Source organism: Hevea brasiliensis, chromosome 7 (assembly GCF_030052815.1).
Source record: "Hevea brasiliensis isolate MT/VB/25A 57/8 chromosome 7, ASM3005281v1, whole genome shotgun sequence".
In the NCBI taxonomy this organism is placed as follows: domain Eukaryota; kingdom Viridiplantae; phylum Streptophyta; class Magnoliopsida; order Malpighiales; family Euphorbiaceae; genus Hevea; species Hevea brasiliensis.
Window position 1 is genome coordinate 103,150,645 of NC_079499.1, and position 15,965 is coordinate 103,166,609.

The 15,965-nt window shown below is 34.7% G+C and overlaps 2 protein-coding genes across 4 annotated transcripts; both read left to right on the forward strand.

Annotated features, from left to right (window-relative positions):
- Nucleotides 1-709: 709 nt before the first annotated feature.
- On the forward strand, nt 710-6,170 carry LOC110636408 (uncharacterized). 3 transcript variants are annotated; one of them, XR_002491339.2, is made up of 10 exons: nt 710-1,095; nt 1,324-1,446; nt 1,942-2,022; nt 2,106-2,194; nt 2,289-2,363; nt 3,223-3,284; nt 3,377-3,436; nt 3,969-4,163; nt 4,673-4,776; nt 5,751-5,889. XR_002491339.2 is itself a non-coding variant. In XM_058150383.1 (9 exons), exons 2-9 carry the CDS (start codon nt 1,324-1,326, stop codon nt 5,831-5,833), a joined length of 768 nt encoding a protein of 255 aa, XP_058006366.1. In that variant the 5' UTR covers nt 715-1,095; nt 1,321-1,323; the 3' UTR covers nt 5,834-6,170. The 3 variants fall into 3 exon arrangements, 2 of the variants coding, with proteins under 2 accessions (XP_058006366.1, XP_021641799.2); XM_058150383.1 differs by lacking the exon at nt 4,673-4,776 and having other exon boundaries at nt 715-1,095; nt 1,321-1,446; nt 5,751-6,170; XM_021786107.2 differs by lacking the exon at nt 4,673-4,776 and having other exon boundaries at nt 721-1,095; nt 5,751-6,170.
- Nucleotides 6,171-7,350: 1,180 nt separating this feature from the next.
- LOC110636409 (uncharacterized) lies at nt 7,351-15,754 on the forward strand. The gene is made up of 3 exons (XM_021786109.2): nt 7,351-7,509; nt 8,725-9,391; nt 15,459-15,754. Exons 2-3 carry the CDS (start codon nt 8,784-8,786, stop codon nt 15,466-15,468), a joined length of 618 nt encoding a protein of 205 aa, XP_021641801.1. The 5' UTR covers nt 7,351-7,509; nt 8,725-8,783; the 3' UTR covers nt 15,469-15,754.
- The last annotated feature ends 211 nt before the right edge of the window (nt 15,755-15,965 follow it).

Genomic DNA, 15,965 nt, shown 5'->3' on the forward strand with positions numbered 1-15,965 from the left:
TTTTCCTCTCATATTATCTCATTCTATTTGTTTCTCCCACTATCTCACTCATCCTCTCTTTATCTATCTCTCTCCTTTACATTAAAGTTTCTAAAATTGGTCCAATTATTGAATTGGTAAAGACAAATAATTAAATATTTACCATTTAATTAGAGTCTAATTAGAATTTGATAGATATATTATTAAATAAATATTAATTATAGATTATATAATTAATGATTTTAAAAATAATTATAAATCAAGTGAATTGCAACCTCCAATAAATAAAAAAAATAATAATAAAATTAAAGGAAACTATTATAACCCTTTATTTGGATCCTAATGGAGAAATTAAAGAGGATAAATAAAGAGAAAAGAAAATAAAAGTAATTAAATTTCTTTTCTATTATTTGGATACTTTGATAAAATAAAGGAGAAAAGAAATTTTTCTCCTAATAAAATTACTTAATTATCATTAATTTATAATTTTATTATTATACAATATTAAGAATATATAGGTAATTTTTATATAAATAATACCTAATTCTCTTTATTTTTCTTTATTTTACTTTAAATTAAAGAGAAATATTTTAAATTTATGAAGAGAAATTAAAAAAAATATAATTTCTCTTAATTTCTCTCCATTTCCCTCGATCCAAACAAACGGATAAGGAAGTCCTGAATTCCCTTGCATAAAACGTCAACAGGGCAAAAACCTTGATTAATGGTGCATAACCCACCCTAACCCCTGTTTGGATTTAGTGGGCTTAAGCCTAAAGGAAGAGAGTGGGCTTTACCACGATGGAGTGATCTCAATCTTTGTGCCGGTCTCCTAGGCGAGAAGACCGGGATCAGAAGGCCCTACTCTCTCTGAACTGCTTTGGTTATCCTTTTTCTTCTCCAATCAAATCTCTACAATTTCACTGCTACCTTCTGCTTAAGCTCTTTGCTTCATTTCATGGATTTCTTCATGCCCAACATATAAAAACTCTTTCGAGTTTGCATAATAAATTTCCCAAAGAAAAAGCTGCACTCAAACGATAGGCCAACAGAGCGCCAGAGCCAGAGGGAGAGTGGTTTTGCGTTGCCTCTGCAACTGTTTGATTGACACTCACGGTATATGCTTATCCTTCAAAACCCTAATTTTGATTTCTTTGATTTCATAGTAATTTTTTTAGTGAAAATTTTTGGGAAAATCATGGTTGCTTTTTCTTGAAGTTGGTATTTCTGTCTCGAAAGTTTTTCTTATCATCACTTGATTTTGGTTTTCTTTGGTAACTCGAAGCAGAATTTGAAATTTTATTTCGGTAAGACTCTTTTTGAGTAGTTTTTTATGTGTAGCAGATGGATAGGTACCAGAGGATCGAGAAGCCTAAGGCGGATACGCCAATAAATGAGAATGAGATTCGCATTACCACTCAGGGTAGGATGAGAAATTATATTACCTATGCCACCACTCTCCTCCAGGTAATCCCCTCTCTTTTTTGGGTTTATTCCTTGCTTATTGTGATGTGTTTTCGACAAGTTAAGTGACAATTTTGATGGAATATTTTAAAGTTTCCTTGAGTATGTTGATCCTCAAATAGAACTGCAGCAATTGCTCTACATATACCCATCTTTAGTTTTTGTGATTACAGAATTGACAGAATTGTGTTTGATGAATAGCTTGTGTAGTGGTTTTCTCATATAAAAGACAAGAAGTGAAAGAAGGTTTGTTCTGAAATGGAATCTATAGCAGAATGCGATTTGAAATGGCCTTTGAAGTTTTGCAGTTGCATATATTGGAGTTCTTTTTTTTTTAGTCACCATAGTTGAATTAGACTGCTAATTATGATTCATAGTTCGTAGATGTTGCTTCTTGTTCCACATTAGAGGTTAATGTAACTCTTTTTTTCAGTTACTCTGTTTAACCTTTTTCCTCTATTTTTTCTCCTTAATTTCTTTGGGGGTGTGTGTATACAGGAGAAAGGGTCTAATGAAATCATTCTTAAAGCCATGGGCAGAGCTATAAATAAGACAGTAATGATTGCAGAGTTAATCAAGGTGGGATGAGGGTTCTCACTGTTGCCTTCTCTATGTCTCTTTGCCTCCTCTTTCTCATCAGCTATTGTCTTTTCTCTTATCAGAGAAGAATTGTTGGTCTGCATCAGAACACTGCAATTGAATCAACTGATATAACTGACATGTGGGAGCCACTAGAAGAAGGCCTTCTTCCGTATGTAACTTCTGACATTTATTCTACTGAGCATCATGCAAATCCCATTTCAGTGTGTAAATAGCGCAATAATGGCTTCTCTCTTTTCTTGCAGTCTTGAGACTACTCGACATGTTTCAATGATTACGATCACTTTTTCAAAGAAGGAGCTGGATACATCCTCCACAGGGTAATTTTGGATTAGCAGTGAATGCTGTGACTCTCTGTTAGCAATGTAACTATGTTGGTGTTTTGTCCTTGGGGTACATGGTGCATAGACAGTGATGATTATAAATCAGGTTATAGGCAATGCTAATCTTATTTCAGTTTTATGGTTGGTTGTGTTATAGTTATGACTGAATGAGTGATTGGTAATATTTTTTTTCTTATAGTTGCATTTATCATGTAAAGCTGCCTGAATTTTTCTGGTAATATTGCTAAAATTTGTACATGTAAACAATTGATGTGCATGTAGTTTCATTTTTTTTTTAATATCATATGTACATGTGATCTTTTTGGATTGGAATTTTTTTATCATTTTGCTGCTGTCAAATCAGGAATCGAGCTGTTTTGCTTTACATTCTTGGAACATACATTTCACTGTTTTGTTGAAATAAAACTGGACTGACTTACAGAACTTGTTGATGGTTCACATATATAAAACAGTTAATTTTCCATTTCAAGTGTGCCTGAGGAACATGTACATTTTATGATAAACACACAGTGATCTGAATTAGAAAATGGCTTGTGTACTCTAAAAAGTATATTTCAAGTAATCTTGTTTAAATTTAATTGATAGTGCCTCAGGGTTTGTGAATGATTATAGTATCATGTGTAAACTTTTATTTCAAATGGATCCATATAGCCTATCCCAATTAGTTTGGGATTTACTTGTGAATTTGAAATATTTTGTTTCTGGATCCTGAAGTTTCCTTTTCCTACGGCCTCTGGGGCTGTTATTGTTCTTTGTATTGGAGCTGTGACCTTGAAATTTCATTTGATGTTACCAAGATCATTCCTAATTTCCTTTCTATCATCTTCCAATGCAGATATCAACCTCCTATTCCGGTTGATCAAGTGAAGCCATTGAATGAATTTGAAGATGAAGGAGGTGTAGTGACAACCCTTTCTATGTATTTATGATGCTCTCTCCAGCTATTAAAAATAGAATTGATTTTCATACTTTACTTTTGTCTAATTCAGAAGGCTCACCAAGAATGCGAGGAAGGGGATATGGTAGTTGGGGAAGAGGAAGGGGCAGAGGTAGAGCTAGAGCTTACTGCTTCTACAGAATATTCATTTATTGATGTTACATTTTTGTCTGGCATATGGTACAGATATCTAAGTGGATGGTTTTGCACTCATAAGCAAAATGTATGCAACAATTTGTTGGTTTTCCTATTATAGTTTAGCATCATTATTGCATGGTCACTGACTGCATGTGGGTTTTAAATTAGTCCTCCTCTTGTTGAATGTGCTTAGCTCTCTAATTTTGGTTTTCTGTTGGCACCATACTGCCATTTTTATGTTTATTTTCCATTTTGAATTAGTCTAGTTGTTTTAAATTTGGATTCATTTCAATCTATCAAAAGTTTACATACATCAAAAGCATTTTAAACAGAAGAGGTCAAAGACTTGGTTTAAGTGATGAGTATAAGACTCCATGTGTTCTTTGAATGTGAAGTGGGACTCCTAAATTATCTGGAGCATATATTCTTTCTAGCAATGCCATATTCATAGAATTCTAATTTATAAGTGGCCTAGCTTATTTAGTTTTATTATTATGTATTTGTAGGGAATTACAATGTAGGAGGAGATTATAATGGTGATGGTTGGGATGGTGGGCATGGCTATGGTGGCAGAGGTAGAGGCCGTGGTAGAGGCCGTTTTCTTCGAGGCCGAGGCCGTGGTCGCGGGCGAGGATTTGGTGGTCAATCAAGTGGATACTATGACTATGGTGAATTTGAGGCACTGCCTGCCCCTCGTCGTGGTACGTTTCTAGAACTAGTGATATATAAACTCTATTTCCTCCCCCCCCTTGGACTCGAGTCGGTTTGTGTTCTGATCATATGAATTGCAATTGAAACTTTTGCTAAACTTAGCTCCTTAGTTATTATGTGTTTCTGTTGTCACTAATGAAACATCTCCTAATCTCAGAAAGGGAGTTCATTGTTATGAACTAGCACAATACAATTTGAACAAACTGGGTTCTGTCATCTTGTAGATAACTGTGTAACGATGGGGACCTTAAGAAGGCAAACCACTATTTGGCACATATGCAAGTCTTGCATTCTCATTATTTTAAATTACACTTCTACTTCATTGTGATAGCATGCAGTTTAGAGCAATAGGAGCTTTTGTAGTTAAGATTGAATTTACAAAAATTAAGAAGAGAGATGACTATCTGAATGTTATCTGACATTGGTTCTTTTTGAATGCTTTCTGAAATTGATGCCACATTTTCTACGTAAGAACTTCATGTTTGTCTCTTTGTTGTAGGAATGGACGGAGAATGTCATTAGCTTTTAGAAATTGAGAGTTTATCTGTAGATAATAGAATTGTTACCATGAAGTGAACAAGTGGATGCATTGGGAAATAAAAAGTATGTATGATGTGCCACTAGTTTTAAGTTGAAATGTCTGTCTTTGAAATGCATCAGAGTATACCTTGCCTGACTTTGTTCTAAATTATCCATAAGCCTATTATGAACTGTCCTGTGAATGAATTTTGCATAAGATCAAATTTGGGTGTGTACATTATTAATGTCTGGCGCTGTATGCATATAGTGTTCCATCTGTTACTTCTAGAAAACATGAGAATAATTAAAATGAATTATTTTCTCTTAATCTTTAGGAATGATAGTTAAAATGAAATTGTTCACTCCTAAACTTTTTGCTTTTTCTATCAAGTCTTCTAAGCGAAAGCTTTTGCTGTTGAATCCCTAAAGCTTTTGATCTTGTGCTATTGAGTGTGTGTGTGTATGTGTTTTTTTTTTTTTTTAAGCAAAATGGTCAAATTGATATCTAATTTAATGATGACATTAATATTTGTCATGGTAGAAGACAGTCTTTTTTAAAATCTGTTACTTTTCATTTTTTTAATATAATATAATACTGATTTTTCAAAGTAATATTGAAAAGCTTAATTTCTTGTTCTAATGACCTTTTTTTTGAAAAAAAATTGCTCATATGAATTTGACATAGTCAAGGTTAAAGAATTGTAATTAGATATTAATTTTCTCTATTTAAGAAGAGAATGCATTTTGTTATTTTTGACAAAAATGAAAAAAAAAATGTATTTAAAAATGTCGTGGCATGGTCAATGATGTTAGCAAAGATTTTAATATCAATTTTGACTAATTTTGTTTAGTCAGCAAAATTGGAATTGATAGCACCAAATAAAGAAGTTCAAGGATATAATAGCAAACAATTCCATTTAGGGAAAATTGAAGGGAGAAAATATGAGTTGTCCATAATCTTTACAACCATGCATATTTTTAGCATTTTGTGTTCCTAGTTATTGTTAGTTTGTATGAAATTCTGTTCTTGTATTAAACCTCACTGGGGGGTCTTGCAGGGCGTGGTCGTGGCAGGGGAAGGGGCCGTGGGCGTGGTCGTTCTTTCAGGTCCGAGGGCCCTGCTCAAGCAGGAGCTGCCTGAGCGGCATCTGTGGGAAAACTATAATGTAGGTGTGCAGTTGAAAAATGATACTTGGATGCCTGCTCTGCTTGTGTTTTGGTGAATTTGGTGATAATTTATGGGCATTGTCTTAAAAGTTTGAAGTTGTGAAAGTGTTCGAGCCATGGTGCTTACAGTTTTGTCTCTCTGTAGGTTGTGGTGTAGGATTATTTTTGTAGTTATTATTGCTGATCAGGTGCTTAGCATGCTGGGCAAGGTTGTACATGCATTTTTTTTTCCTATATAGGAATGATAGAGCAGTACATTCTTTTATTCTTAATAACAAAAATAGAAGCTGCATACTGATGTTAACGGTGCATCCTATTAATTCTAAAGTTTCTCTTTTATTTCAAAACAAATTTTCCAATTTATGGTTTACCATTCATCAACTCCTATATTTTTTGCTTGAAGAAAGGCAAGTCAAATCCAATTAAAGGAAAAAACAAATGTAGTGCCTGTTTAGCATTGTGTTTGGGTCCTGAAGCTGTTTTTCTAAGTAAAAATATTATTTTACATGTTGAAAAAAACAGTTTGAAAAAAATTATTTTATTATTAAAGCTTGTCAAATTTAATTTAAATTGTTTTTTAATATTCTGAAAGTAGTATATCTAAAAAGTATTTTTTTTAATAATAGTTTTAACAGCAATATCAAATTGGTCGGTAATCAAAAATTTCATTCAATTGGATTTTATTTTACTCAAATTAATAGGCAAACTTCCTTTCTAAACTTGAAATCGAACTAAAAGAGTAATTGGTTCTGATTCGATTTTAATTAATTTAGATTTGGTCAGTTTTAATTTTAAATTAGATCAATTTAGTTTTAATTCTAGATTGAATTGTACCCATCTCTACTTTTGATAGTGTTTGAAATTACTATTTTAATTATTATTGGTAAATATTATTTTTAAAATATTTATTAAATACTTTTAAAAATTATAATAAATAATAATAAAAATAAAATAATTTTATTTATATTTTGTATTCTAAATTTTCTGTGGGCTTCACCCCAGCCTGGGGCTTGACTATTTTTACTAATAATCGAAAGCAACACAAATCTCTTATTAATCCTTTTAATTACAACTTTGCCATTTTCGATTACATATTTTTTTACATTCCTATATATTAATTCTGTAAAATTTTATTTTAATAACGACATCACCATCTTTAGAACTAGATATTTATTTATTTATTTATTTATAAATTATAATTTTATTTACCATACATGTTATTTACAACATATAATATTTTATTATTTTATAGATAACATATAATTATGATTTATGTTTTATTAATATTTTATTAGTTATTAACATGTAAATTATATATTATAAATTTTAAACTATTTAATTTTTCTTTTTTCATATTTTGATTTAATTTGATCATTTAATCCTGTTAACCCCAAACTGGCAACAAATATCTTCAAATTCGCGTACGCGTTCCTATCTTTCTTATCCTTTTCTAGGCAAATTAAACGACACCGTTTATATTCCTAAACCACTGACTTAAACCCCTCCGCTCCTACTGCCTCCTGCTCGATGCTCAATTGGTCATCCCTTTATCTCTCCCCCTCTCGCTTTCGACAACAGCTGCGTTCTCGCTTTCGTCGGCAAGGGAATCGCTACCGTCATCCTCCTGGATCCTCTCTCTACACCCCAAAGGTTCGTTCTCAACCCTTCCCTTCGTTTCTTTTCTACACTTTTCTCTCTATAATGTCTTCATGCATGCTCAATATCTAGCACATCCACTAATTCTTGCCTTTAAATTCCTTTAGTTTCATGAAATCTATAACCCTGATTATGATATTCTTCAATTTTCTTATTTTACTTTTGATGAATCTATCTTTGCGCAACCCTGATTTTTTCCCCTTCATCTTTTGGTGTTTTTTATGTGTATTTCTTGTTCTGTTCTTGGGTTCTAATTAGTTACTTGCTAATTCTATCCATCATCTTGGGTTTTCAACTAAGAAGTGACTATTTAGCTGGAAAAAGAGGAAGTCATGAATTAGCTAGAGGAATGCTCCTTGTTCTATCTGTGGAGGATGTGATTTAATGGTATTTGAATTTTTCTGTAGTCATATTCAAATCCAATTGTCAGTACTAGTAATTGGAGTCCGATCAATATGTGTATTTGTAGTGTGAATTAAACACACTTTTATTTGAGTGCTGCAAATAACTGGTTGTGGGCAACTCGATAGGACTCGTTTCTGCTGTTTTACTGTTAAATCACATGACAATTTTATAAGTTAATATTTGTTTAAACTTCATTTACAAATATTAGTTTATTTTTATTATTATAATAATAATAATAATAATAATAATAATAATAATAACAACGAAAGTATAATATATACATTTACCTGTGGATGAATGATTATTTTAGTAGCACATAAGTAGTAGTTAGGCAAGATCTTTTATTTCATTTCTATACCTTAAAACCTAGAAAATGGTGTCCAAGTAAGCAAATGGAAGTGGTATTCATACTTGAAAAAGAAGATTGTAAACTAGAAACATTCAAGTAGATAAAATTGTAAACTTGAAAAATTACTGATTTCGCAATTTGAAATTGCAAGTTTAACTTGGTCATTCTGAGTTTATATACATTTTGAGCCAATCCAGGATGTTAACAACAGTGGTTCTCTAATAATATTAATCTATCTTAAATAACTGACTATTTAGCTAAAATATGGTAAAATACCAGAATATAAAAGTTGAAACTTTTTACTGATGTTTCATCATTTTCTTTTAACATTGTGATTTGTACTCACTCCTCTACCAAATATTGCTTTAGGGCTTTATCTTTTATGGCTTTACTTCCAAGAGGTCATGTTCTTAGAGATTATACTGATGGAAGTCTTGAATCTATGTCTTTTGCAGATCTATATTGAGTTCTATTGTTCTCTGATAATTGAAGCCAAAACCTAAACGCAAACACTATGAGCTCGTTCACCAACACCTCCAATTTTGACAATCTCCTGCTTCAAACCCTAATGGGCCGACTGCAAATCCATCCTCCAAATTCTACCCACAATCCCTTCCTCTCTCAGTCACTTGAGGACCTCCTCTTTGATGCTGCATACAATAACTCTGATAACTCTGATGATGATTGCTCTGATTCCAGAACCCAGCTCTCTAAAGAAGAATCCAAGCTTGAGAAGGAAATCATTCGACTCATCCTCTCAGGTAAGACTGATTCATTGAACCCCAACTCGGGTCAGGCAGTTACAATTGGTGAACATCACATATGTGTTGGGTTTCATGAGGAAAAAGGATCAGATTATCGAGTGTGGGAGTGGCATGGACATATTATGCTGTTTGATGAAGAGAATGGATACACTCCTGAGTATATTTATGGAAATTACTTTGAGAGGCTGCAGGGTAAGGTGGCCAGATCTGGCGGGGTTAGTAAGGTGGACAAGGAAGAGGAAGAGGAGGAGAAGGAAGAGGAGAAAATGGGGAATTTGGGGTTGAGAGAGTTGATTGATGGTGGGGATTCTGGTGGTGCTCGAATTCTTCATAGGAATATCAATGCTGGTTCTTCAAGGTTCGTTTATAGAAATCACTCCCTTTCGTATTGTTTTGTCATGTATTTGTGCTTTCTACTGTTTAGGACTGCTTTTGTTAATAAGTTTCTCAATGTTGGGTTCAAACAACACTGCATGGCTGCATGATTTGCCTGAATCACTTATCTATTCCTAGGAATAATTTTATTTCGTTTATTTATTTTTTGTAAATAGTTGAAAGTCAAAACATTTTCCATTTTTGTTGTTTATAAACCTGAAAATGGTCTATGAATGTAATTTTGCCATAGTAATTTGAAATGTTGTTTTAGATTTACTCTGTTAAAAACTTTGCTTTATTAGGCTTCATCATCTTATATTAATAAATATAGACGTTTATAGATTGTTTCCTGTTTCATTCTGAGTTTCTGGCATGAATTATTTTCCTTTCTTTTTCATTTTTTAAGTTTTGTTGTGTGGAAGCCTTGCACACTGTGAGACGCTCTTTTGTGTATGTTAAATTTGGAGAGAGTGTTGGTCAAAGTACAATTTAATTCATTTTAGTTCGGACTTATATCAGTGATTAGATTGCTATACACATCAAAATAACTAGTCAAGTCAATTTTGCAATCTGCCCACATATATTTACCCTTTCATTTTTGTATTTTCTTGATGTGGGATTTATTATCTCAGCACTCCCCCCTCAAGTGCAACCATATGGTTGTAACTTGACAATTATTTTGTATTTTTAACCCAATACGGGTTCAATTATATAGCCTTGTGGGCGGCTGAAACCCACAATCCAGTCCGAACTCTGATACCATGTTAAATTTGGAAAGAATGTTAGTCAAATTGCAACTTAATTCATTTTAATTCGAGCTTATATAAGTAATTAGATTATTTTACACATCAAAATGATTAGCAAAGTCTATGTTACAATCTACCCACTTGTATTTACGCTTTCATTTTATATTTTCCCGATGTGGGATTTATAATCTCAACAGTGTGAATTAGCTGCATTTGACCTAGTGACTGTCATTTTTAATCTAAGTTGTTACTCTTCTACAGTATGTTACTTAAGTTGTTGCATGTAATTGATATGCTGTAGTAGAGATTAGGGAGAGCAGTTTAGAGAGAGTATTAGGTGTGTAACTCAGCAAATATTCAGCTGCTTATGTTTTTTAGGGCTTAATTTCACCTACAATCCCTCAAATTAGGGTGTTGTAATGTTACACTCTTTCATCTTCAATTTATATTGCAAAACTCCGTAAACAATCGGTGTAGAGAGAGTATCTAGTGTGTAACTCAGCAAAAATTCATATATTTTCTAGGGCTTAATTTCTCCTATAGTCCCTCAAATTAGGGTGTTGTAAGGTTACAGTCTTTCGTATTTCACCTTCAATTTTATATCGCAAAACTCCTGAATCGATAATTTGATTAACAACAATGTCACTCTTACCTGTCTGTTGGGGCCTCTGCGCAGATGCTGATGTGGCATTTTCACATTGGATTTTCAAAAAGGCGACCTAGTGCATGAAGCATTCCACACTTGTGGGCTCTAGGGAGGGTTGATGTATGCAACCTTACCCTTACTCCGTAGATAGGCTGTTTCCGTGGCTTGAACTTGTGACCTCGAGGTCATGTTGAATTTTCATTAATAAAAAATACTCTCACCTCCCAATTTGTCACTCTTTCTCTCTCCTCATGCGTTAACACTCTGTACTCAATTTCTTTCTCTATTTTCTCTCCTTCTTCCTCTTCTCTCTCTCTCTCTCTCTCTCTCTCTCTCTCTCTCTCTCTCACACACACACACACACACACACACACACACACATGCACACTCAAAATCTATCTCAGCTATCTCTACCCCCCCTCTCTTCCTCCTCTTCTCTTTTTTCCCTTCCCCCTCCCTCAATCTCTTTTTCTCACCCAAAATTATAATTAGAATTGAGAATTTCAACATAAATCAACAAGCAGCACCTTCCTCATAATTAATCACAAACCCAGAAAATTCATTCAAAGAATTACAACTCTCTTCCAATTAGCAAAACCCATAAAAAATTATAATTGAAACTTGATAGCTGATGCCAAATTCTATGTCTGCTCAAGCCACCAGAACAAGCTTATACTATGGAAGAGGAGATGACCAATTATGTTCTTATAATTGACAAACTCTGCCAACTTCGATTCATGTCCCTATCGTTAAATCAGCTGTCTCCTCAAAAGGTTAGGAAAGGATGAAGATGAAGAGTGCATGTGCCCAGTGTGATTAGTTTCTATCAAGAATTAGAGATGAGAGTTATGGAAATTTTCTCATATGTTACACAAGGAGTGCCTGGACAAATGGGTTGATGAAGGGCAGGTTACCTGCCCATTATGCAGATCCATGCTTTTTCCAGAAATATATGGGCAAGGCATGGAGGAGATCCATGGATTATGGAAAGGAATGCTCTATTTTCAGGTGGTGACCATGTAATGGGAAGAAAATAAATCAGATCATGTAGATCCCTCCTGATTACTGATATGATAGAGACTGCAAGATCTATTGAAGATCTATAGGTGATGAAGAAGAATTCTATCTTTTCTATTGATGTTTTGTGATGAAAGCAAGTTGCCTCTTCCTCTGTGCTTGTGATTGGGGAGGGGTGATGTGTTGGTTTTGTGAAAATGGTCAGTTGGGGGTAGGTTTGCGAGAATGTTTCAAGGAGGGGCTTTGGTGCTGAGAGGGAGAAAGAAGGGGGGAAAAGGGAAGAGAGATTTTGTGGGTTGGGGGGGGGGGGTGTTGTGGGGGGCGGGTGGAGGAGAGGGTAAGAGAGAGAGAGAGAGAGAGAGAGAGAGAGAGAGAGAGAGAGAGGGAGGGAAGGAGGGGGGGAGGGAGAGGGAGAGTGCCTCGCCTCGTAGGAGAGAGAAAATTATCCAATGTGGATTAGAGAAGAGTTATTTAATTAATAGACATCCAATTCAGCATGGCCAAACCATTATTTTGTCGGAGCTTTCACTGGAATCAAGTGATAGTGACTTTGGTGTTCATTTAATTAATGTTTGGGGAGATTTGTGATATAAATTCAAGATGAGAGACTGCAACGTTTCAACCTCCTAAGTTGAGGGATGGTGAAATTAAGCTGTATTTTAGATTCACAAGAAGTTGAGTACCTCTTGAATTCTCTACAACTCTCTATGTAACTATGATAAGGAATTTGGACTTGTAAGTACTTATTTTCTTATTTCCACATAGCTATCTTACTGAACTGATGGCATTGGAATTGGTTTCATCCAAAACATAGATTTTTGTTGGCCAATATAGTGTGTAGCACAAACACCTTGATTAAGAGCACCTTTTTTAATGAGGTTGGCTGGAGTTATTCATCATCAGACAAGGTTCGCTCTGTTATTTTCGGCGATATGAATGCTTAAATGGCAATTATGCTTTGAAGGCTTGAAGCTGATGCTGTTATGCATCGCATCAGTGATTAATATCGTTTTGTATATTTGTTATGTAAATTTTTTGTTAGAAATTTGAGAAAGGAAGAGCATCAGCACGAAAGCAATGAGGAAAGTATGATAAAAGTTGATGAGGTAAAATATGTGATGCATAATTAGAATTGAGAATTTCAACATAAATCAACAAGCAGCACCTTCCTCATAATTAATCACAAACCCAGAAAATTCATTCAAAGAATTACAACTCTCTTCCAATTAGCAAAACCCATAAAAAATTATAATTGAAACTTGATAGCTGATGCCAAATTCTATGTCTGCTCAAGCCACCAGAACAAGCTTATACTATGGAAGAGGAGATGACCAATTATGTTCTTATAATTGACAAACTCTGCCAACTTCGATTCATGTCCCTATCGTTAAATCAGCTGTCTCCTCAAAAGGTTAGGAAAGGATGAAGATGAAGAGTGCATGTGCCCAGTGTGATTAGTTTCTATCAAGAATTAGAGATGAGAGTTATGGAAATTTTCTCATATGTTACACAAGGAGTGCCTGGACAAATGGGTTGATGAAGGGCAGGTTACCTGCCCATTATGCAGATCCATGCTTTTTCCAGAAATATATGGGCAAGGCATGGAGGAGATCCATGGATTATGGAAAGGAATGCTCTATTTTCAGGTGGTGACCATGTAATGGGAAGAAAATAAATCAGATCATGTAGATCCCTCCTGATTACTGATATGATAGAGACTGCAAGATCTATTGAAGATCTATAGGTGATGAAGAAGAATTCTATCTTTTCTATTGATGTTTTGTGATGAAAGCAAGTTGCCTCTTCCTCTGTGCTTGTGATTGGGGAGGGGTGATGTGTTGGTTTTGTGAAAATGGTCAGTTGGGGGTAGGTTTGCGAGAATGTTTCAAGGAGGGGCTTTGGTGCTGAGAGGGAGAAAGAAGGGGGGAAAAGGGAAGAGAGATTTTGTGGGTTGGGGGGGGGGGTGTTGTGGGGGGCGGGTGGAGGAGAGGGTGAGAGAGAGAGAGAGAGAGAGAGAGAGAGGGAGGGAAGGAGGGGGGGAGGGAGAGGGAGAGTGCCTCGCCTTGTAGGAGAGAGAAAATTATCCAATGTGGATTAGAGAAGAGTTATTTAATTAATAGACATCCAATTCAGCATGGCCAAACCATTATTTTGTCGGAGCTTTCACTGGAATCAAGTGATAGTGACTTTGGTGTTCATTTAATTAATGTTTGGGGAGATTTGTGATATAAATTCAAGATGAGAGACTGCAACGTTTCAACCTCCTAAGTTGAGGGATGGTAAAATTAAGCTGTATTTTAGATTCACAAGAAGTTGAGTACCTCTTGAATTCTCTACAACTCTCTATGTAACTATGATAAGGAATTTGGACTTGTAAGTACTTATTTTCTTATTTCCACATAGCTATCTTACTGAACTGATGGCATTGGAATTGGTTTCATCCAAAACATAGATTTTTGTTGGCCAATATAGTGTGTAGCACAAACACCTTGATTAAGAGCACCTTTTTTAATGAGGTTGGCTGGAGTTATTCATCATCAGACAAGGTTCGCTCTGTTATTTTCGGCGATATGAATGCTTAAATGGCAATTATGCTTTGAAGGCTTGAAGCTGATGCTGTTATGCATCGCATCAGTGATTAATATCGTTTTGTATATTTGTTATGTAAATTTTTTGTTAGAAATTTGAGAAAGGAAGAGCATCAGCACGAAAGCAATGAGGAAAGTATGATAAAAGTTGATGAGGTAAAATATGTGAGCAGTCCTCTAAAAGCTGTCAACTCATTCAAGTATGATGGAATCCCCTCTAAACTGTTAATCTGCTAAAATTCTAATGTCTATCTGATTTACACATGATGTGAAACCATTTCTCCAATGAGGTGCCTATAAGCTACCTGTCTGTTTTTTTCTCCAAGGAGGTATAAGCTACCTGTCTGTTTTAGGAAAGTTAAAAACCACTTTTGTAGATCACATATTATGAGAGCTGTACTGACCAATTAAAGTTGAATTAGCCATTGGCAATACCCTTCATCAAAGAGTCTTAACAATGAATGAGAATAATTTAGAAAATTTTGTGATGCAGCTAGAGTGCATGTAACCTTGGTGTGCCTAACTTTATAATTGAGTGGTGCTAGATTGTCCTGCAGAATGAGGTGCAAATTCCTGTTTGTAGAAGGGTATGGATCCTTTCCCTGTGCATTTTATAGTTTGATGGATGGATAGATAGAGTTGTGAAATTTGATGTTGGTATCTTTATTGTTTTCATCTTTTAAGTCAGTGATACAAGTAAACATGTTGTAATGAAGTATTGACTAATTGTATGTGTTTAGAGATATGTTAATAGAATCGGAAAGCATTATTTCATGAATTCTCTTTTTTGTTTTTTTACCTTAGTAAATTGCCTTCCCCACAAAATGGTACTCTTCTCTGTGATGGACTTGTAATGTTTCTATTGTCAAATACAAGGACTTGACCAGACATTATTTTTGTTGACCACGTGTGTGTCATGCTAGTAACCTAGTGTCACCCTTTGTTTCTGTTCTCTGCTTCAAGTAGATTTAACCAAATTGCAACAGTTGGTGTTTGATTTTCTCACTTATGATTTTTATTTGTTCATTAATTCCTATTCGTTCAACATGACAGGCTTGGTTGAGTGGATTTGGGCATTCAAGGGAAGACTTGAATCAGTATGTCAAATCCCATTTATTCTTCAAGATTGAAGCTTTCTGGTTATCATTGGGCACATAACTGCTGGTGCAGTTCCATGATCCATTTGGTGTTTCGCATGGGTGTTATATTTGAATTTCATGTACATGTTAGAATATATGCATGAACAGATTTCTTTCATTTTGTAAGACTATTTTGTTCAACTACTTCATGCGAGCTGAATAAATATATATATATATAAAAAAAAATTGAAAAGATGTAAGGTTTCTCTCTCTCTCTCTCTCTCACACACACACACACACACACACACGCAGACACACACACAGTTGTACAGGCAAGGTGCAGGTTGGTTTATTGTTCAACTGCAAATTCCCATTATTCGTCGATATGCGACTGCTTGTTTTTTTCTTGAGGGGGTTGATGACAGCATTTTCCTGCTCTATTTTTGTTAGCTGCCTAATTCATATCATTTGGGTGTTTTGG